This window comes from Petaurus breviceps, unplaced genomic scaffold (genome assembly GCF_028583685.1).
Source record: "Petaurus breviceps papuanus isolate PSGF00001 unplaced genomic scaffold, PetGlider_PUasm1.0 582, whole genome shotgun sequence".
In the NCBI taxonomy this organism is placed as follows: domain Eukaryota; kingdom Metazoa; phylum Chordata; class Mammalia; order Diprotodontia; family Petauridae; genus Petaurus; species Petaurus breviceps.
Window position 1 is genome coordinate 708059 of NW_027186390.1, and position 23879 is coordinate 731937.

General features: G+C 38.4%; 1 protein-coding gene across 1 annotated transcript; it reads right to left on the reverse strand.

Moving 5' to 3' along the window:
* Nucleotides 1–3715: 3715 nt before the first annotated feature.
* Nucleotides 3716–23266, reverse strand: PAK1IP1 (PAK1 interacting protein 1). The gene is made up of 10 exons (XM_069103499.1): nt 22820–23266; nt 20133–20295; nt 18910–19030; nt 18750–18824; nt 18131–18183; nt 14257–14402; nt 14063–14160; nt 6383–6482; nt 4437–4560; nt 3716–3937 (listed from the first exon to the last, which is right to left on the reverse strand). The coding sequence occupies exons 1-10, from the start codon at nt 22901–22903 to the stop codon at nt 3735–3737; spliced, it is 1167 nt and encodes a 388-aa protein (XP_068959600.1). The 5' UTR covers nt 22904–23266; the 3' UTR covers nt 3716–3734.
* Between the last annotated feature and the right edge of the window lie 613 nt (nt 23267–23879).

Below are 23879 nucleotides of genomic sequence, written 5' to 3' on the forward strand. Positions count from 1 at the left end.
TGGCCAATGTGGGAATTTGTTTTACTTGACTATGCATATGTTATAAGGATTTTTTTTTCTCCCTAGTTGGGAGGGAAATAGTTTAACTAAATTTTAAAACATTATCATTGCTACTGAGGGCATGACAATGTATTACTCTATGACTCCGTCAGATGTCAGTATATATTTTCTATTTAATTTTCTATGTACTTGTGATTTCTCTGTAATAGAATCTAAGACCCTTCACATCAAAGACTGTTTCCATTTTGGCTTTCTTTGTATTTGTAGCTATGACAGTGTAGTGGACAGAAATTTGACCTCAAATAGGAAGACCTAGATTCTACAAATTCCACCTCTGACTCTGGGAGTCACTTAAACCTCCTTGTGTTCTAGGAAACTCTAAAGCTTTAAGTTGAAGCAAAGGTGCTAGCTTGAACTGGTAGAAAGTTCCCTCACCTGGGGACAGAAGAGCATTGCTTACTATGTATCACTATATGTGCTGGGGATTCAAGTACAAGCAAGGTGGTTTCTATCCTCAGTTACTCTAATGGGAGAAGACAACATATAAAGGGGAGGGACAACAGTATGAATGTGGAGATGGTCAGGAAGTAGCATTGACACCTGGTCCTAACAGAGTTAAAGTGAATGCTCATTTATCAGAACCCTGAGTCCCAGGTGCAAAGTCAAGGGGAAGGGAGATGAAGATGATGCATATAAGTAATGTCATGTGGAGATAATCAGGAGTTCCTTACAGCATTAAAATCACAAATCTGGTTTCTATTCCCTCATCCCTCAGGTGCCTATTATAGTATATGGCATATAGTTGGTGTTTAATTAATGCTTGCTGAACTCAACAAAATTCAATTGCATCTACATTAATGTCTGTATTGTCTCTACCAAGACAAGGACACAGCCTCATCTTATTGAAATGGAAGTTATAAATGATGAGGCTTTGCAATATACAGGACAGAATTCTGGTTTTGCAGTCCAAATCTAACACTGTGGCTATTTGCTGTCCATGTGACACTAGTAACTTAAAACTTTCTGGCTAGCACAGCTTCCTTATCTATAAAAGGTCAGGACTGGACTGGAAGAACTCTAAGGTCACTTTTAGTTTAAAATCATATAATTCTGAACTGTAAGCTGGTGATATGTCTGTAAGGAGGGATACCATAGCTTTTTTAGAAAGTAGAACTAGGGGCAACAGGAAAGATTATAAAGAGTATTCATTCATCAACAGAACTTTGGAACAGAGATGTAAAACAATGCAATGGGATGCCTTAGTAAGTACAAAGTAGTGTTTTATGCAAAGATTTAAGTTACCACCTCAGGGATATATAAAAAGGATCCCCACACTGCAAGTTCTATAATGTTCACTTAATAGGATTAACACACCTATTTTTAAAAATAAATGACTAACTTTATTTTAAAATATCACACACGGGGACAATAGCTTGCTTTTATGCAGTAGCCAAGTGGCAATGCACTTTCCTCACGCTACTATGAAGTAGGCGATGCAAGTATTATTCCCATTATACAGATGAAGATATGGGGGCACAGAAAACTTATGTGAGCTGTTCATGGTCTCATAAGACATGGCAGAACCACGGTCATTTTTCTCATAAACTGGCTTAGAAAACATTTAGCTTGCTCACACTTAAATAACTCTAAGGAAATATTACCATTTCAAATGGGGCATGGTCTCATATTTTCATGAGCAAACCATGTTCTGAATGTATGAAAAAGCATTTATAAAGTGCTATGCACAAAGCATGACTCTAAGTGTTGGGGAAACAAACAGAAAAGCAAGAATGCCCCTTTTCTCAAGCTCTCACATTCTATTAGAGGGAGACCCCAATAGACAAAGGAGCATTCAGCTGCAGGACAGCTGATAATGCATTTTCTATAGGGGCACTGCCATTCATAAAACTAAATCTAGTTCTGATATAACACCAAGGGTTTTGGTGGCAAGAACTTTTTTCATACTACAGAACATAAAGATTATAGAATGAGGAAATAGTTTTAAAAAAAGAAAGATTGTGGGATGGCCAGGTAGCACAGTGAGTAAGAACACTGGACCCAGAGTTGGGATGACCTGGGATCGAATCCGGGTTCAGACCTTTAGCACCACAGCTGGCTGTGTAACCTTGAGCAAGTTACTTAACCCTGATTGCTTTAAAAAAAAAAAAGATTGTTAAGATTTTAGACCTATGTAGTTTTACAGATGAGAAAAATGAGACACATCCTTTCCCCAAGAGAATCCTTTAGATCACTTTGAGGCAAGTTCCCTGATGGTGCTTATCTAAGCCATTCACTTAATATCATTGTGGATATTTACTACATCAGTGAACATACTTCCTGCATCAATAGTCTCAAATATAAACATACTTTGGAAAACAAAAACCAAGAGGTGTAAATACACATGATGTAAGACTGTTTTAACCAAGAACCTTTGAAGTTTTTTTGTTAAATGGCAGATGTGAGTACTTAAAATTTTTAAAATGTCATTAGACGTACATTGAAACCTGCCTCATCAATTTTGACTGTAGACCATTATTCTACATAAAGGAAGGCCATCTTGCTGGATCTAACTTTTTAAATAGCCAAAGGCCTGCTTGGTAATTCCACAACATGGAATCCAAGCACAGACTCTGTATTACTTGGCTAAATTTCTTCTGCATATCTAGTTAGCAAAAACTTGGCTAAACCTGATTCTCATGCTAAACTTTCACTCCTTAATCCCCTATGGACTTTGTTCAACTAACATTGAATCCTGTACGTTATAACCTCCCACCTTTCAAGAAGTCTAGTCCTTTGATTATAGCCTTGAACTCACAGGAGGCATAGACTGAAATTTCAGATAACACAACAGGTTGTTAAGCTTTCCCACACTTTATTGCTGCCATCTTTATCCTTTTCCTATTTAATCTAATACTTGCAAGCCAAGTATCTGGTTTTTTATTCACTTTCATAATATACCCTTACCCACAAAAAAGTGTTCTTTAGATAATCATCCCATTACTTAAACCTTGCCTTACAAAGGAAAAAAAAAGTTATAACTCACATTTAAGAAAATTTTTACCCTATCCTATCAGACTAAAAATAAAATCTATTTTCCTTACTGCTTCCTTGTTCATCTTTATAGGCTTCAAGCACTGGTTCTCTGTTGCAGTTGCATTAAGCACTCACCTTTCTTACGCTATTTGAAAACAGTCAGAAAACTGGTTAGAAGACAATTCCACTGCAATGAGATTCAGTATGTCTCTTCATGATTGTTGAGAATACTGAGTCACATGTCAACTAAGATTTATTTTTACTCTTGGTAGAAGGGATGAAAACGATGATTTAAATGTTACCCTTCCCTACATTATTTACAAACAGTTTCAAAATTTTTTTAAAACAATTTTACAACTTTTTAAAGATATTTTTTCAGTAAGGGTTGATTTTTCTTATTTCCCTCAATGATAATCCCCATCTCTATTCATTTTACATTTGAACTTGAAAAGAACAGGGTTAGGACTTCTGAAAAGATTGTAAATTAAAACATTATTTACATAAAAATATTACATATTTTATGTTACTATATTACATATATTTAACACACTGAGACTTCTAGAATACAAGAAGCTTTCATATATGTGCCATATGAATTTCTCCTATGTACAAATTCCTTACTTTGAATCAAAAACAAAAATAACTAGGCTAAATTGAGAAATAATGATTCCATTACAAAGACTTCTTGAATTTTCAAAGATTTATTCAGTCATTTGTACTTTCTTTTTTTTCTTCTTTTCTAGTATACCTTCCAATTTTCTTTTCTTGACTGACATTACATTTTCTGCTTTTGTTGTTTTTTTATTACCCTTAGCGCAATCAAATTTCTTGGATTGTTGCCGTTTTCCTGCTGAAACATCAGATTTGGGGGGGCTAGTTTTGAACTCTTGTTCTTCTTTGTTTACTGAAACACAGTAAAAGTGATAGTGAAGAAAAAGGAATTTTTTTTTCCCCAGACACCAATACAAATCACCTAAATAATGAAATGCAGAATAGACATATCAATTTCTTATCCTAAAGCACATCTGTATTATGTGGAGCTCAAAATTTATTTGCTCCCTGCACAGTATTCTTTGCCACAAAGAATTCTAATACATTGAATTTAATTAAGTCAGCAAAAAAGAAAGGATTCTAGGCAGTCAGGCCCCAGACCTGGGCGGCTCCTTTCTCTCAACGTCTTCTTTACCAAGACTCAGTGGCTTTGCACCACTGAAGTTGGAATTGCTATTGTGACTTTCCTAACAATCTAGGAAGAGCAGGCAGCAGACTGCAGCTGGGATGGGCACTGGGGGGATGCAAGGCACATCCAGCAAAATTCTAGGTATGATGGAGCACCTTTTGAGAACCACAGTAAAACATAATTTAGAATTTTAAATGTAATAGAAGTGATCAGTGTCAATTACCAGGAGAAGGGGCTGTAGCTGTAGGAAGTTGAACTTGGGCATCTGTAACTCTGTCTAGCCAAACTCCAAGGCAGGTGAGTCTGGCTTTAGTGTTTACTTCACATAGTAAAGACGGGGGAGTCTTCTAAATCGGGAGGAAAATAAAATTGAAAATATGTTAATGTTGAATTATTTTAATGCAATTAGATTGTTCATTCCATTCATTAAGAAAACAATATGATTTTTAAGATTTCATGCCATAAGCAGAATTAACTTTAAAATAATTTCGTTTGGTTTTCATTTCAGTATTAGAATTTTTCCATAACTATAAAAAGTAAAATCTCATAACTAAAGTAGTAAAACATGGGTAAAAATCCTGAAATACAACAATCTAGTAACAAAGCACGACAGATTATTGTTTCCAAACCTTGACTATTAAGGGACAAGTCAATTCAATTCATAGAGTAGTTAAGGGAACAAAAACCTCATCATAACAAAAGGCTTTGAATCAATCATTGCAGTTCTTTGTAAAGTGATCTGACACGACATGTAAAATTACTAGAAATCATACACATTACATGAAAACACTTTACAAACAAAACCTACTATGTCAGGATTTTAAGGATTATGACCCTGACTATATACTATTCACTTTTTATCCCTTGGTCTCATGTTGGATGGTGCAGTGAATAGAGTGGAGTCAGGAAGAGGAAGACCCAAGTTCAAATCCACTCAGACATTTACAAGCCCTATGACCTTAGGCAAGTCACTTAACCTCCATTTGCCTTAGTTTCCTCAACTGTAAATAATAGTACATTATGTACCAGGTTTGTTATGAGGATCAAGTGAACTAATATTTGTAAATAGCACAGTGTGTGGCACAAAGCAGGGACTTAATAAATGCTAGTTATTCTTGTTATTGTCTTTACCTTTTTACCCCAAAGTTATGGAATTTAAAATCTGGTTCAATGATAAAACATGAGTGAGATGGGATTTTTCTTAAAACACCACAAACAGCAACCTAGAGTTGCTAAAATATAAACTTGAAAAAATTCTCAAGTAAGTCCCCAACTCATTTCATACACCCAGATATGTCCTTCAGGAAAGTTTTATTCAAAATCAATGTGGTCTGTAAAAGTGCAGACCAGAATTTGTAAGTGGAAGGGGCTTGAAAATCATTTAACCCCCTATTTTATAGAGCAAATTGAGACCCAAATAAGGTGAAGTGACTTGCCGCAAATCACAGAGGTCTGCATGCTTAAAATCTTTTTCTTCCTATGCCTCTGGCTAATACAACATTAGTGAAAGCTTATTTCGTGATAAGTTTATTAGTTTCCTCTCTGAATTCTAAAAAGGAATAAAATGTATTGTAATTCACATCTAGGCCACTGAATTTACTCATTTAGCTCTGAAAATCTACAGTGTTAATGGGAATCAATAATTAACCGTGAAAACATCCTGTAGCTGTAATATTTCATATTTGCCTAACACTTCATTACAGTGCTTTAGTGCTTTCCTATTCCATTAGAGCCTCATGACCAACTTGCTAGGAGGGACAGGCATTCAGAATGGGAAAAAACATTTGTGTCCCTAGGTCAGGTTTGAAAATTGTGTCCTCTGTGTCTTATGGTGGGTTTCTAAGCCCTGCACAGAAATGAACACAACTCATACACACACCCACATTCATAGAACAAAAACCCCCACATGCCCCTAACAGTTAAGTTTTCTGTATTTAGATGCATTCATAAAACATCATTAATAAAAGCATTTGTCAGTACAGCTGATTCTGTCATTCCCTGTTTTCCAGAAAAGTAAACTAACATTTCAATAGGTACCATGACTGTCCAAGGTCACAGGGTTATTAAAAGTTGATTCAAACTCAGGTCCTTGGCAAAATAAGAAAACTAACAACCCAAACTGCAGTGAGAGCCCTATTACACTGACTTGTATTATGCTAGCATACTGACCTTATTTGGATTATGCCTCCACATTTTAATGAAGCCATCACTCGATGCTGTAACAATAACATGATGCTCTGGGACTTCAAAGCTGCAAATGTCTTTTACTCTAGAAGAGAAAATTAATCTGATGACAAAGAGCTACTCAGGAGATATATCTGAATGGTGTGGGAGAGGGAGTCTAGACACTTAAGCAGAAAGTACAATAGAAATACAGTGATGTTTCAGAGGGTGTGGCAGTAGGCCCTGGGAGGGCTGAGAAATATCTGCTGAAGATGGTGCTAGAGCTAAAAGAAGCCAGAGAGTCTATGGGTCGGGGGTCAGGAGACTTGCTGGCAGCACATCAGTTGGGAGATGGAGTGTTGAGACAAGAAGAAGGCCAGTTTGGCTGGATTGTAGAGTGCATGGCAATAAGAATATTAGAAAGGTGGGAAAGGGTCAGGTTGTAAAGAGATTTAAATGGCAAAAGGCTTTGCATTTTGTCCTCATGGCAACAGGGAGTCCCTGGATTTTCCTGAGTAGGAGGGTCTGATGATGAGACATAGTTTTTTTTTAAGGATGGGAAAAGGGTATGACTCTAGGCAGCTGGGAAAGAACTATTAGATGGGGAAAGAATAACAATTACAGAAAGAATGGGGAGGATGATGGTGAGCAACAGAGAATACAGGAGGCTGGGTTCAAGGATACATGCAGAGGCAACTATCTTGGCAAAAAGAAGGACCACATCATCATCAGAGATTGGAGTGAAGCTAGTAGTGGATAAAGTCAGAGATATGTGAGATGAGGAGAAAGAAGCAAGAACTGTGGTCCAAGAGCCTAAATATTTCTGGTGATAGATGAGGCAAGGTATTCAGCAAAGAGTATCATGAAAGACTTGGGGAACAAGTGCTGTGGTGGGTGGGAAAAGGAATCAAGCAGAGCAGAGTAGTAGGTGCTACAGTGAGGGTGCAATTTGGAATGGTAAGCACAAGTCTGTAGTAGACTCCATTAGTGCAGTGCTGCAATTTCCTCCAGTTCCATACAGCTAGCATGCGAGTAGAAGCAAAGGAGTAGAAATGGGGGTAAGCCATGGGTAGCAATCACACACATAAGGGAACAAGGAATTCTGGAGTAAAGGATAATGTACACTTGAACTGGGGTCAATACTAGAAAAGGAAGAAGAATGTAGCCAGAGCAGGGGTGATGGCCTAGGAGGAACTGAAGAATGAAATGAAAGGACTGGAGGTCAAGGTGAAGAAAAACTGTAGGTGTAAGAGATAAAAGATTATCATCAAATAAAGTTTGAATTTCCTGGATATGAAAGAAAGTAATAGCAAAATCAAAGGAATGACCATCCTTGTGTGTAGCTGAGGTGAAGGGAAGTAGGCCATGGGAACTGAGTAGACTGAGGATGTAGAAGTCAGAGTATTTGAGGGAACACTGTATATGGTGAAGTCCCCTAGAATGAAGGGAGTTCAGGTGGAGAAGAAGACAGTGAGAGATAGGTATGGATCTTATTAAGAAGGGAAGAAGAATGTCTTAGGAGCTGGCACCTGACATAATGGCAACCAGAATCTAAATTGGCTGGTAAATATATATTCAATTAACCTCAGAGGACAGGCTGCTATGGGAGGGTAATAAAGGGAGGGTCTGCGAGTGGCAAAAGGAGCAAAGTAGACTCAGACTCCCCACAACGATCAGTATGTTCAGAGAGTATCAGTGAAAGGACAACAGCGCTGGAAAACACAGTCCAACCAAAATTCTTTTTCCCTCCTAAACCTGGTGCTCCTGATTTCCCTATTTCTCACCATACCAGTTATACTCCTATGTTCCAATGTCCAATGTTACCCAATTTGATGGTAATTCTGCCTCTGCAATTTTATGCAAAGCACTGTCACCTTCTCTACCACTACTGTCACCACTTACCAGGATTAGTGTAATACCTAATAGGTGTTTTCCTTCATGTGCTCTGATCAGGTCATAGGACATCCCAATTCAAAACCACTGGTTTCTGGCCGGCATTCTAATGGAATTACTTGATGTAATACAGATATAACTTTCATTTTTCCAACTCAATACCTTTGCTCATGCCAAATCTTGTGCCTGTAATGCTTTCCATTTTTCTTCACCTGTTGAATTCCTACACAATTTAAAATGCCAAATTCAAATTTTAATCTCTTTCATAAAACCTTTCATGATCTCTCCAGTCTTTAAGTCTCTGTACTCTGGATTTCTCACACACATTTTTACCACCTCTTACATTAAAAAAAAAAAAAGTAATCTGTGTATCACATGCCTCAAAATTATAAAGTGAATTTCACTTGGGCAGGTTTGCTATTTGCTTCTATAATAAGCTATTCATTTCTTAATATGACATAGTAGCATGATGCCCTTCCAGTATACACTAGGAAAGATGAAAAAAGTCAAAGGCTACTAACTATTCAGAACTTGTTTATCATGGATATTTTCTTCAAGAAGAGAGTCAGAAGGTGCTAGCTATGTTAAATATCACCATGAAAAATGAAACTGACTGTATCCATCAAATAGATAGACAAATAAATTAAATAAACATAACCTACATCTTGACAGCAAACCACTATTTACTGACACATAAGTCATTTAAGAATCAGTCCATGTATACTGGCAGATCCCAAACTGGTTAAAGCAAAGGTCAAATCAACATCATGTAGAAGGATAAAGATGGGAACATCTTGCAAGTATTAACAACAGCTCCAACCTGACCCTATATCAACAAATGACTATGAAAATAGGAAATGAATAAAACTAACAATATTGATTCTATTTATAATGATCTCTTGGGAGATATTTAACAGATATAAAGTAGTGTCCAAAGGCAAACAAGAGTCCATGAGGCCTGAAACCACCTCAATAACACTTTGCCAAGGGAGACATGGCAGACAAGGAAAATGCTAGACTAAGAGGGGCGGCCAAGTGGCTCAGCAAGTAAGAGCACCAGCTCCAGTGTTGGGATGACCTGGAGATCAAATCCTGGGCTCAGACACTCCGTACCACACCCAGAAATAACTGGCCGTGTAACCTTGAGCAAGTTACTTAACCCCCATTGCTTAAAAAAAAAGTAAGAAAATGCTAGACTAAGAATATAAGCTTTTTGCAAAATACTCCAGAGAAAATTAGTGGGAAATTACAAGTGCTATCATTTCATAAAACAGTGAAAAACACTAGAAGAGAAAACTGGACAAGAAAAAGTTTAGCTTGAGATTATGCTAAAAGAATTTAGACATGAAATTGAGAGAACCTCTTACAGTTTCTAAAAGAATACATTCTTATCACTGGTGACAGAAACTATCCCCCTCAGTATCCATCTTCTTTATACCAAATATGTCCTATTGCAAGAATGTGTAAATAAAACATAGGAAAATGAAAACTGGAAGATCTGATGTACCTAACTAAACACAAGAGAAATCTGTGCTGAAACTGACCATTTGAAAGGCACCAGGGATCAATTTATAAGATCTCCAAGAGGACAATTCTAAACAAACAAGAAAGCATCACAAAGTATCATGCTTCCCCAAAGCAACTATCAACTACTTGCCTATTTTCTCTTCTTTCTAAGACTGTACAGACCAAAGTGACCCTAAATGAAAATATAAGAAAGTTACTAGAGGGAAGCTTTCATAGTCTATTTCTATAGCAGATCACATTTTTATAATCAGACTACTGAAACATTGAGAGGCTAAGATCCCAATGTCTGTTGATTACAAAAACCACCTGACTTGACAGAACAGAGCCAATCTTCAAGGCATCAACTCCTGTACGTATTTCAAGAGTTCAGACTAGATGTAAGCAGAATTACTTTATTATTGATATTCTCAGTATCAACATGACATGAAGACTCAAACAAGGAGACGTTAAGCTTGCCAAAAGGTTTTTTGTCTGAATTAAGAAAGATATCTTGTGTGATTGGAGGAGGGATTTCCTATAAATCACTAGGTTCTCTGGATGCTCCTGTTTACAGAAAATGTGGTAACTGCTTTCGGCTGTGACGCAACAAAAGAGCATGCTCAAAGAGATCCACATCACTCAAAAGACTAACCTAATAAAATACAATGGAAAAACCAAGTAGATGAAATAGATATATTATGACATACAAATGAAGAAGTAAAACGTACTGCACCTAGAAATGAACAGGAGAAAAAGTACGAGCTGGCTAATTTGGGGGAAACTCTTCTGTGCTGATGAATTCCCAAGCTGCTCCCTGCCACAAAAGCCCAACTCTTCCTATCATGTTACGGGCCTGTGAACCATGGAACATTAATCTCAGATGATCAAAACAGAAAGTGATCCAAAGGACACAGGAAAGGCACAGAGTAAATGAAAGCGGTCCCCTCCCCCCCACTTTTTTTGAGCCAGGGCCCCCTTATCTCAGGTTGTGCAGGAGCCATATCAAACTTATAGGCCTTATCTAACAGTTGACCAGCATGAGCTTTGGCCTGCTCCATTTTTAACTTGGGCCAGTTTTCCCTTTCTTAGGCAGCCTGGTGGCCCCCTCTCCTGGGCTTACCATACTGGAGCTAGACTTTGAGGACATCCAATTAGCTTTAGCCCAGTGCAGTTTGGAACTCCCAAACTCAAGTGGTCCACAAGCCTCAACTTCCGAAGTAACAAGGGCAATAGAAGTGTGCCACTATGGCTTAGGCAGCACATATTGCCAACGCTGAAAAACTGACATCAAGGAAAGTACATGTGACCAGGAAAATAGGGGATTGGGGGGACCACCGAGCAATCATGAAGCAAAAGTGAGGAAGGAGAGCTGAGTAGTTCTCATTCTGCACTGGTACCCTGGAAACATTAATGAAGACAAGAAATTCAAGCAGAATTCCTCTAGAGGATTTACAGAATGGATGGTATCTCCTTGCCCAGTCTATGCCACTGATCCATGTTCCAATCAGAACCAAACTAATTTTAATAATTAGGTCAAGAAGTGCTGTTCTCATTTTATTCTTTTCATTGATTCTCTTGATTTTCTAGATTTTTTTCATTCCTCCAAGTAATTCTGTTATGTATTCGTTCTCTAAAGTATCCACCTTGGTAGTCTGGTATAAAAATAAATCTGTACATTAATTTTGGTAGTATCATAATTTTTGTTATATTAACATAGCTCAGTCATGAACAATAAATCTCTCTCCAGTGATTTAAATTGTTTTTTTTGTGTCTTTGAGTTGCATTTTGTAAATATAATACTGTAAAAACAAGTAACTTTCTTTTTTTTTTTTAATAAAGCAATCAGGGTTAAGTAACTTGCTCAAGGTTACACGGCCAGGTGTTTCTGGGTGGGTGCTAAGTGTCTGAGCCCGGATTCGATCCCCAGGTCGTCCCGACACTGGAGCTGGTGTTCTTACTCACTGTGCTACCTGGCCGCCCCAAAAACAAGTAACTTTCAAAGCTGTAAGAACTAGTTAATATAATGACCATTCATGATTCCAGAGGACTGATGATGAAAAATGCTCCCCATTACAGAGACATGACAGATTTAAGGTACAAAATGAGACATTTATTTTGTATATGACTCTTAAGGGAACTGACTGCATATATCTGTTACAAGAATTCCCACCCCACCCTCCGAACAAGTGGGGGGTAGGAGGGAAAGAAAATAGATTTCTATTAATTTTCTAAAAACAGAGAGGAGCTACAGATGTGAAATGTCATGAGTACCTTCAGATGAGGTCACTGGATTATTAGTTTTACTTTGTTACAAGACATCTCATAAAGTGGTAATAATGTGTAAATGCATGAAATGTAGAAGCACAAATAAAAATATATCTATATTAGGTGCCTTGTCAAATTGGCTCCCAGATATTTTGTGCATGTTACAGTTCTTTAGAATGGGACTTCTCTATTATTCCCATATTTTAAAAAATTGCTATAAAGAAATGCTGTTGACTTTTATGGGTTTATTTTTGAATCCTGAAACCCTAATGAAGCTACTGTTGAAATAATTTTTTTGTTGGTAGGATTTTTAAAATAAATCATGTTATCAGTAAATGAAGAATTGTCTCCTCTTTTGCCTTTGTGTCATTTTTTTTTTTGTGGAGAAAAGGAGATACTGTTTTACTCATATTTACTGAGAAAGCTAATACTTTCCCATTGCATGTAATGCTTATTTGGGGTTTGATAAAGATATATGCTGCTTTGTAAGGTTTTCTGCATAAATGAGTATTGTATTCTTCAAAGGTTTTTCTATGTCGATTAAAGATATGTAGTTTTGGGATGTTTTTGTTTTTAATACAATTAAGTTAACCTTTCCCTTACTTTTGAACCATCCTCGAGTCCCTAGTAAAAATCCAACTTGGTCATAGTGAAAGAACTCACTATCTGACAAGATTTCTGGGGAAATTGAACAGCATTCTGGTAGAAATTAGGTTTAGATCAACACCATACACCACAATAAATGAAAAATGGATACATGATATTAGTATGAAGTTATACCATTAAAAAAAGTAAAATAAACAGAAAACCATACCTATGTAAATGGAAAGAACAAGAAAATCAATGCTAAATTCTATGAAATTATAGTGATCAAGCTTAGCCCTAATCTCTTCTTTCTTTGCAGAAGTAGCAAATTGTAAGTATGGAACACCACTGATAACATCAGACTTTTTTATGTGTCAGTTTTGCTAAATGGTTTCCCTTCCCAACCCATCCACCCCCATCCTTTTAACTTTGATATAAGTAATGGCTTCTGGGAAGAGGGTGGTGAGAAGGATTTGTAAACAAATATATATGTATGTGTGTGTGTATATGTGTTTTAATGGAGAAACTGTTATCTGCACAGGTGGAGGGAGGCAAGGTCCACAATGGTGAGATCATGGATCCAGATGTATTGTATTACAGTGGTATTGTAGATATAACCTGGAATCAGAACACCTGAGTTCAAATCTGGTTTCAAATTCTTACTAGCTGTGTGATCCTTTGCAGTCAACTTAAACACTGTCTGCCTCAGGTTCCTCAATTATAAAATGGGGATAACACAGTGTCTACCCCACCCCCTAGTGTCGCTGTGAAGACCAAAAGAGAAAATCATTGTAAAGCTCTTATCACAGTGTCTGGTATATGGTTGGCACTTAATATATGTGCTACTGAAGTGAACAAAGTAGGCACTTAATAAATGCTTATTTCCTTCCATCCTCTTATAGGAACTGTCACTTATATTAATGTCACGTTAATGTTACTAATTGTGATAACTTGAGTTATTGTAATATACATTTTATATGCATATACATTTTAAAATTCCATAGCAGCTACTGCCACAGCATACTCCATAACATATTTTTGAAATCTCTGATCTCAAAATATATGTAGTATGTATTTGTTTAGTCAGTTTTTAGTTGTGTTCAACTCTTTGTGACCCCATTTGGGGTTTTCTTGGGAAAGATACTGGTGTGGTCTGGCCATTCCTTCTCTAGTTCATTTTACAGATGAGGGAACTGAGGCAAAGTTAAATGACTTGCCCAGAGTCACACAGCTAATAAGAGTCTGAAGTCAGATTTGAACTGAGGAAGAAGAGTCTTTCTGACTCCAGGTCCAGGACTCTGTCCACTGTGCCACCTAGCTGCCCTTAGAAATATGAAAGCATATGGATATATGAATACATATATTTCTAAGTGTATACACAGACACTTCTACATGAAGGAAAAAAAGAAATAAGCTTAAGTGTTAAGAAGCAAATACCTGTTTTCATGAGCTTTAAATTCACAGAGACATTTTAGTGAATCACAGTCAAACAACCTTATAATTTCTTCATCTCCAGCCACAGCAAGTATGGAATCCTTAGAAGAATCAAAAACAGAATAATGTACCTAAATACTAAAAATACAAACATACACACATACTCTAGAAATGCACTACTAGTTTTATGTACTTACTGAAATAAATGTAACAGAAGAAATTCTCTTTCCAGTGGTGATGGTACCAGTAATGGATGCAGTTTCAAGCTGGTAGATGTCTATCTTGTTTACTGTGACAACTATATACTTCTCTCCACTAGGGGACCATTCGACTATGTGAGCATCTATAGTTTTAAAAGTAAAGAAATATTTGTCTAATGAATAAAAAAATCACAAAAATAGGATAAAATATTTATTTCCACAAACTTTATTATGAAAGTCAGAAAAATAGATGGGGCGGAGTCAAGATGGCAGAGTAGAAGCAGGTCCTCCCGGAGGCTCCCTGCTTCCACCTTCCTCAATTCATGTAAAAGGGGACTCTGAACAAACACTAGAGCTACAGAACCCACAAAATGACACAGAGAAGCTAACCTCCTGCTGAGGACAGCCCAGCAGGCCGGCAGTAATTGGCCAGTGCAGTGCTCTGGGAGCCCAGCCCAGGCCCGGAGGTTTTAGCCCAGGGGGATGGGGGGGGGGCCTTGACCAGCCACTGGCCAGAGGGACTCCAGATCAGCAGCAGCTGTGGCTGTTTTCCAGAATTATCAACACATAGATGCTAAGGACAAAGTGAGAGGTCAGTGCAGTGTGGACTTTGGGACCCAGTAGTTGGGAGTGCCTCGGCTTTTGCCCTTGCCGCTGAAATGCCTTGACACAGCTGGCGTCACATTGCAGCTTCAGCTCCTGGCCTGCAGACTGTAGGGGGACCAAGCAACCAGTCTGAGGGATAATCGCTCTTGCTTTAACCTGCTTGGATCTGGATTGTGGTCTAGGGTGGATGTCCTGGGGTGTGTGACCAGCTTGCCATAGCGTGTGGAGACCTCAGAGAGGACACTCATCTAATACCTCCAGCAGCTGAGAAAACCCCAGCATTTGGGACAAAAGCTCCCCTGTCTGGTAGCAGACTCCTACTGTGGCAAAAAGCCCAAAAGTCAAGTAATTGAGTGACAACATGACCAGGCAAAGGAAGCAAAACAAACAGAAGAATTCAACATTTAACTCCTATTTTGGGTACAAAAACGATCAAAGCATGGAACAGGAGGAAGACAATGAAGCCAGAACTCCTGCACCAAAAGCTTCAAAGGAAAATATGAGTCAATTACAGGCCATGGAAGATCTTAAGAAGCAGATAAGAGAAGTGGAGGAAAAATTGGGAAGAGAAATGAGAACGACGCAAGAAAATTATGAAATGAGAGTTAACAGCCTGACTGAGGAAAATAACACCTTAAAAAACAGACTAACTCAAATGGCAAAAGAGGCTCAAAAAGGCAATGAGGAGAGGAATGCCTTAAAAAGCTGAATTTGCCAGATGGAAAAAGAATCTCAAAAGCTCACTGAGGAGAATCATTCCTTCAGATTTAGAATGGAGCAAAGGGAAGCTAGTGACTTGATGAGAAATCAAGATGCTGTTAAACAGATCCAAACAAATGAAAGAATAGAAGGCAATGTGAAATATCTCATGGGAAAAACCACTGACCTGGAAAACAGATCCAGGAGAGATAATTTAAAAATTATTGGATTACCTGAAAGCCATGATCAAAGTAGGAACCTAGAAATCATCCTCCAATAAATTCTCAAGGAAAACTGCCCTGATGTTTTAGAACCAGAAGGCAAAAGAGAGGTTGAAAGAATCTACCAATCACCTCCTGAAAAAGATTCCAAAAAGAAAACTCCCAGGAATATTATAGCCAGGTTCTGGAATTCCCAGATCAAGGAGAGAATATTACAAGCAGCCAGGAAGAAACAATTTGCATATTATGGAAATACAATCAGGAATAACTCAGGATCTGGCAGCTTCTACACTGAGGGACTGAAGGGTCTGGAATATGATAATTCTGGAGATCAAAGGAGCTGGGATTAAAACCAAGAATCACCCCTACCCAGCAAAACTGAGTATCATGTTTCAGGGGAAAATATGGTCATTCAGTGGAATAGAGGACTTTCAAGTATTCTTGAAGAAAATCCAGAATTGAATAGAAAATTTCACATTCAGATACAAGAAGCAAGAGAACCATGAGAAGGTAAACAGGGAAAAGAAATCATAAGGAACTTATCAAAGTTGAACTATTGACATTCCGACATGGAAAAACGATAATTGTAACTGATGAAACTTTTCTCAGTATGAAAATAGTTGAAGGGAATAGAAATATATATATATATTCAGTCTTTATTGGAGGGTATATAGGCGTATAAATACTTATGTGAATGTGTGTATATATGTTTACAGGTATACATAGAGGGCACAGGACCAATTTAATAGGAAGGGATGATACTTAAAAGGTGAAATTAAGAGGCGAGAGAGGAATATAATGGAAGGAGATGGGGAGAGACAGAATGGGGCAAAATATCTCATATAGAAGAGACAAGGGAAAATGGGTCCAATGGAGGGGAAGAACAGGAAGGCATAAGGGAATGGGTCAACCTTATACTCATTGAATTTGCTTCAGGGAGGGAATGACATACACACTAAATACGGTATCTCACCCTACAGGAGAGTAGGGGGGAAGGGGATGAGAGGGGGGATGATGGAAGGGAGGGCAGCCTGGGGGGGAGGGAAGTTGGAAGCACACACTTTTGAAAAGGGACAGGACTGAAGTAGAGAACAGATCAAGTGGGAGATGGGATAGGAGGGAGGGAAATATAATCAGTCTTCTACAATATATCTACTATGGTAATGTTTTGCATTAGCTAAACACGTACAACCTATATTGAATTGCTTATCTTCCCAGTAAGGGTGGGTGACAATGGAGGAAGGGAATGAACTGGGATGTTTAAATATATATACTATTATTAATACTATTTTACATGTAACTGGGAAATAAGAAGAGGGGATATCCTGGGGGACCACTATTTTGGGGAGTTGGGTAGGGGAAAAACGGGGAGAAAATATGTAACCCAAAATCTGGTGGAAATGAATGAAGTAAGCCAGAAGTTAATAAAGCATTTGGAAAAAAAAAAGTTAGAAAAATAGAAGACCCAAAATAACTTCAAAGATTTAGGGCTGATAGGGACCTGAGGGGTCATCTAGTCTAATATCCTCATTTATAGATGAAGAAAATGAGGCTCAGAAATAAAACTGATTTGCCCAAGGTCAGTAAGGTGTCAGGTGAAGGAGCTAAGATTAGAACCCAGGTCCTCTAATTCCAAATCCAGAACTCTTAACACTGAAACACATTGCTCCCTCTTTCATAAATAATTTTTCAGGTAAAATTGACAATCTATACAGAATTGCTTTAAGTGCACCTAAATATACTCTACCAGTAAGAAATCAAGAGCCATTCCCCAATAGATTAACTAGATAAAATATTCAAAAAACTTTTTAATAGTAGCAAAAACATGGAAATAAAGTGGAAGCCCATCAATGAGAGAATATTTGAATTAATTTGTGACATATGAATATTTTTTTTCCAACTTTGGATCTATGGTCCTCCCACACTATTAAGAAACTAACAGAAAAAATTCAGAGTCAGGGGAAGACTTGCATGAAGTGATGAAATGCAAAGTTAAGAACCAGAAGAACAAACTTATTCATGTGTGTAAGATGGTAAACAAAAGCAACTCTAAAAGGCATACAAGTTCTGATTAACTGCAATGTTTAATCTCAGTTCCAGAGAGCTGATGATGAAACATAGCTCTCTTTTTGATAGAGGTGAGAGAGTATATGGATTTGAAACATGATATACAGTAATATTGCTTGATGTCTACTTTTTTTACTTAAATGTTTTTCTTTGTTTCAAGGGAAGGTTCAATTGGGGGAGGAGGCCAAGCATTGCTATTAAACAGAAAGGACTGTTATAAAAGCAAAAGGCAACATAAAGTTTAAAAAACAAAAACATTCTGCCAACAGAATACTCACTTTGTTTTATATTTTTTATGAATGCTGATCTTCCTTCAATAAGGTTCCATGTTCTGTAAGACAAGTTTTTTTTGGCACTATCATCAGTATGATTACCAACTACTGATTAACAAATAGCGTTTGAATGATGCTAACAGGAAGCTAAATCAATGAAGTGTTCATCAAAACAAACACAGGGAAATTGATGTATTATTTTGTTGATTTACTTTTTCATTTACAACTTCATCTTGTTGATTTACTCTAACAATATCTGAAGAATTTATTACCCCATAATGTTACAATTTAAGTGTCTTCCTTCAGTGCCTAAAGGAAAACTTTATTATGGTGGGGCCAGTGTCCATCATCATTTCCACTTTATTTTCACAATAAAAACCATGATACTATGTGTTTCATTCAATAGAGATGTTCCCATTTTAAAGAGTTTTAATTTTTACCATAAAACTTTTCTTCACATCAACATGGCCTTAAAAGGCTAACATCTACGATTCAGAAAACATAAAGAAGAAAAGCACTCCACTAAGATAGCAAAATATGCTGCAGTAAAAGTTACTTGTTTTGCTTGGAGAACAATGATTAATTCTACTATTGCTAACTAAAACTTTGATTAACTATTGCTTACCGTAATGTCTTGTCTGTTCCCACTGATAGTGCTAATTTGCCAGATGGATGAACAGAAAGAGAAGTCACATGTCCCCTGAGGTAAAAAAAAGAAAATAGTTTAGCATTCAATTTTAGTTACCAAGTTAAGAATTCCAATGGAGGAAAAGAGGCTCACTCACTTATGTGCTTTAATAGACTTCAAGCAGTCCCATCTCTTTGCATCCCAAACACAAATTAGTCCATCTTCTCCTCCACTAATTAAATGCCCATTACCAAAGAATTTCAGGCAATTTATTGTGCCTATCAACAAAAAGAAAGTCAAGGTTGCTGTAATTACATTATCACTATACTTTTCAGTTGAAAGTTCCACTTTATAATGCTATGTATATATATATGAGATGCTGACAGTTTGACATTGTTAAAATGGAAAGTTAATTTGGACAATTAAATATTTCATCTGTCAGCATGTTTTAATTTAAATGTTCTGATTTGATGCTTTTAAATTTAAATAGTGAGTCGGTATATTATAGTAGAAGGTTCACTAGATTCAGTCAAAGGACTTGAGTTCAAATCCTTGCTCTTCTACTTAGTTATGTTTCCCTTTGGTAAGTTATATCACCTCTCTGGGACTCAGTTTCCTCATCCTGTAAAAATGAAGGTATTGGCATAGATGACCTTTAAGTTCCCTTCCAGCTCCAAATATATGAACCCATCATTGGTTTCTTGCAATGTGGTGGTGGATATGTATTGTTCTGAGCATAAATGACTAGCTAAAGAAAGTGGAGAAATACATGACTAGCAAACTTTTTTGTTTCCTATGTTATCTAATTTAACACCTGAAGTGAATGGTGAATTCAGCACTACGGCCTTATAAGCAACATCTTCCAAATTAAAGCAGCCAGGTAATAAAATGGATAGAATGCTGGTCCTGGAGTCAGAAAGACCCGAGTTAAAACCTGACTCAAACATTTATTAGCTGTGTGACTTTAGGCAAGTCGCTTGGTCTTACTAAGTCTCAGTTTTCTCAACTATAAAAAGGGTATAATAATAGAACCTACCTCCCAGGGGTGTCAAGAGGATTATATGAAATATAATATATACGTAAACCATATAGAAACCCTATGCTAGCTATTATTATTCCAAATGAACTAAACTACTACAAATCTAAGTGGTAATTGGTACACAAAAGGTTAGATATACTACATAAACTCCAAAGTTGCCTTTGGTTCTAAAATTATGATTCCAAAGGATACAACCATGCTGATGTTGCTGCCTCCCTGAACACTTCATGTTAGGTAAACTTACAGTTTTATTAAATATTTTAATGCAGAGTTACTGATATGTATGTAAAAACAATGCAAAAATACCAATATAGTTATTGTAAACGACAGAATTTCCTTACCATTATGATGCATCAATGCTCCATGTTCTACCTTTTTTTTCATATCATAGATATGAATTGTTTCATCTTTGCTTCCAGTGACCACAAAACGGTTATTTACAGCCACTGCTGACAAGGAGGCAGCATGGCCATGGTGGGTGAAGTCAGCTACAGGGGTCCATTTCTGTAAGTGAAAAAGACACACTCTAAAGTCAGTCACAGCACATATTAATGGTCATACTGATTAACTTTGACAAGGAAACAGCCTCCTTCCAATGATTGATAGAAGTTGTAAACAAGTCCTGCTACAGAAGTAGCAAAAAAAAAAAAAAAGTTTAAAAATCAATGAATGCAATAATTGAACAAGCAAAAACTGAGAACCAAATAAGGCCAGCATGTCATGTGAAAAGCTGGTGGACGAAGTATAGCACTAATGCTATGTCTTCATCATGCTGACTACTGTCTAGCCATCATCCTCATTTCTTGTCCCCCCAACCTTTGATTCTGCCCATAAGGCCCCTGGCTTTGATAGGTGAGCATTAGCCTTATGTTGCTTAGAACTAGGCTTCCATATAATTTGCACTATGTCATCTCACACATACTATTCCCTTCCAGTTGCCCACGATATATCTTTCCTCCTTAGAGGGCAAGGGTTATCTTGATTTCTTGCATCTCAGCACAGAACCTGGCACACAATCTTGCTTAATATATGTTCTATCTACTTATCTAAGTAATGTTCCCAAACACCATTATGGTTTGTGAATACTATGTCCATATGGCAGTTACAATTATATCTACTACATATATTCTAAGGGAACTATGAGACCTATCAAATAACAAATGGCTTGACACCAATGATGATGCCCAGAAGCTAACCTATCAATATTGAGGCAATGTGGGGCGGCCAGGTAGCACAGAGAGTAAGAGCACTGGCTCCAGTGTTGGGATGACCTGGAGATCGAATCCTGGGCTCAGACACTTAGCACCCACCCAGAAACACCTGGCTGTGTAACCTTGAGCAAGTTACTTAACCCCTATTGCTTAGGGGCGGCCAGGTGGCTCAGTGAGTAAGAGCACCGGCTCCAGTGTTGGGATGACCTGGATCAAATCCCGGCTCAGATACTCAGCACCACACCCAGAAATAACTGGCCACGTAACCTTGAGCAAGTTACTTAACCCTGATTGCTTTTAAAAAAAAAATACTGAGGCAATGTTCACTGCCATACAATTTTTCCACATTAGGACTTTAATGTTTATAAAACACTTTTTAAAAGATCATTTTATTTGATTCCCCCAACCACTCTATAAAACAGGATCAAGCATTGTAGTTACATGTCTACTAAGGGGATGTTAGGACCCAAAAGGATGTCTTCTGACTCAAATGTCACGATCTAGTGAATCACTCAGCTTCTTTCACAAGAACACTCAAAATTTCTGTGAGGTAAACTGAAAGTTTAACTGAAAGCAAATCAGGCAAAGGGAATACTCTTGATAAACAACTTCAAATAATAAACTTATTTCTTCTCTAGATGGGGTACTTGAGTCAGCATCCCTAAACATATGGTCCATAACAGAACACTAACCATGGACAGTTCCCAGAGCTGGTAAACCCACAATTCAATTATACAGGCTCTTAAAGTTTATAACACAGTATACAAAAGCAATATGAGATAGGTACTCCAAGTAGTATCATCACTACTTTGCAAATGTTGAAATGGAGGCTGAGAAAAGTTAAATGACTTGAACAAGTCATAGTAAGAAATAATTTTAAACAGTGAAGAACAGAAAATGAAAGAATTAGAGGTTATAGTCTAAAAGTGGAACTTCAGAGTTCTGGACCCTAAAGGCAGAACAGTTAATTGCTGATGACAAAATTAAGGGTATGACCATTCCTTTGTGTAGCTTAGAGTGGTTTCAATTCAGGTTGTCTGACACTGTAAGCCACACTGATAGGAGTACCTCAAGAGGCTTGAAACATGGAGAGAAATCTAGCACCAAAAAACGAAAATAAAAGCAAAACCAGTAATATAAGGCAGTATAAGGGTACAGAATAATGTTGTATAGACTAAAAGTATGATGAAAGTCAAGCAGGAAGAAATCAAAAGTATACATGTACAATTATAACTGGTAAGAAATGAAATGGGAGGAAGGGGGGAGGCGGGGACAGACTGCATTATATCAGAAAAGAAGCATTTAAGTGCTTAATAAATATCAGACGTCTGTGCTTAAGGGGACCTAAGGGCAAGGTTGGCAGTGGACAGAAGATTTCTAGGAGAATGGCCACTTTGCAGTTACCTCTCTTGACCTCAGTTTCTTCAACCTGAAAAAAGGGGAAATTAACAGCTGCACGCACTGGATTGTCAGAAGGCATTTGCAAATGTGAAGATGTTATAAAAACGTGAGTTCTGATTATTTTGGGGGCGGGATAGATTCGCCCTATTTGAGTTCTTCCCACAGAACCAGGGACCCCCTCCTTCCTCCTCACATGAAACCCTTCCTCGAGCTGAAGCTTTTCAACAAGACTAATGAGTTTGAGTTTGGGTCTCCTGCCCCCCGCCCAGCCCTTGGTCCGTCCATGTGCTCTCCGACTCAGGCTGTCAAGCAGAAAATGAGCGAGTCTCGAATCCTGACTTCCAATCCCCGAGCGCTGCGGCTTCGAGGCCCGGGGGACACAGCCCTGACCCTGAGTCCGCCGCCCCCGCTCTCACCTCGCTCTGGCCGCTCGGGCCGGGCTCCCTGTTCACCGTGTATCCGAAAAGAACCTGCTCATAGCAGCCACACACTAGCTCCATTCTGTCGCGCACGCGCACGTGTCTCTTTCCCTTCTTCCTTCCGGAGTGCGGCGCTCGGGGGCGGGGCCAGCACGCGAGTCTTCAAAGACCCTAATGCAAGGACTGTAAGGGTCCTTCTCCCGCTGGCGCTCCCGGCTGACGTCACTGGCAATGCAGGGCTGCCCGCCTATGAGCCTGTGTTTCAGTGAACACTATTCTTCACGTACAGAAGTTCCATGGATTTTCCCAAGAAAAAGTAAAGCACCTCAGAAAATGACAACTGAGGGGAATGGAGGGACCTCCTGGGAAGCGTGGGAGTGAAGACAGAAGACGTCTCTTAAGAGTTGGACTGGCGTTGCTACTTTAGAAGCGAAACTTCCGTTACGTCGTGACGAAAGAGCGGGGGCGGGACCTGCCGGGGGCGGGGCGGGGAAGGGGAGCGCGCGGGTGGAAGGAAAGGGTGGGGAGAGGACCGGGAACAGATGAGCCGGGAGTGGGGGCGGGGTCTGAGGACCAAGAGGCGGAGGGAGAATCTGGACAGGGGGCGGGGCGAGGGGCGGGGACAGGAGATGCGGAGGCGGGACAGAGAGCAGAGAATGGATAGGGCCTTGTGGGAGGCGGAGCATGGTCCGAATTTAGGGATTTTTTTTTTACCTTTAGGAGTCATTTTAATTACAAATTTGCAGGAATTTAACATTCAAAAACACTTTAAGTATAGATTTTATGCCCCAAATCTCCCAAAACGTGGGGAATTGGGGTTCCAAGGTCTGTATGACTTTGCTGTCTATCCCTAGAGCTGGTAGGAAGCCTAGAGATTTAGTACAAACTCGCCCTTTTATGTAGTTACCTATATCTTTTTGTTGGTAAGTTTCATTGATATCTTTTTTTTTAATTGGCACAGTCATTTCCTATGGGAGAGGCTCTGTAAGGGAGTAGACACAGCTGATCCCAGAGTCAGAAAGACTTTAATGAGATTGTGGGTGGCCAGAGGAACTCC

Bases quoted from the DNA above. Each gene is read 5' to 3' on its own strand.
- PAK1IP1 (XM_069103499.1), bottom strand. From the start codon at position 22,903: ATGGAGCTAGTGTGTGGCTGCTATGAGCAGGTTCTTTTCGGATACACG. The intron at 20,296-22,819 runs GTGAGAGCGGGG...TTTCACTTACAG, and splicing joins GCCCGAGCGGCCAGAGCGAG to AAATGGACCCCTGTAGCTGA. The intron at 19,031-20,132 runs GTAAGGAAATTC...TTTTGTTGATAG, and splicing joins AGCATTGATGCATCATAATG to GCACAATAAATTGCCTGAAA.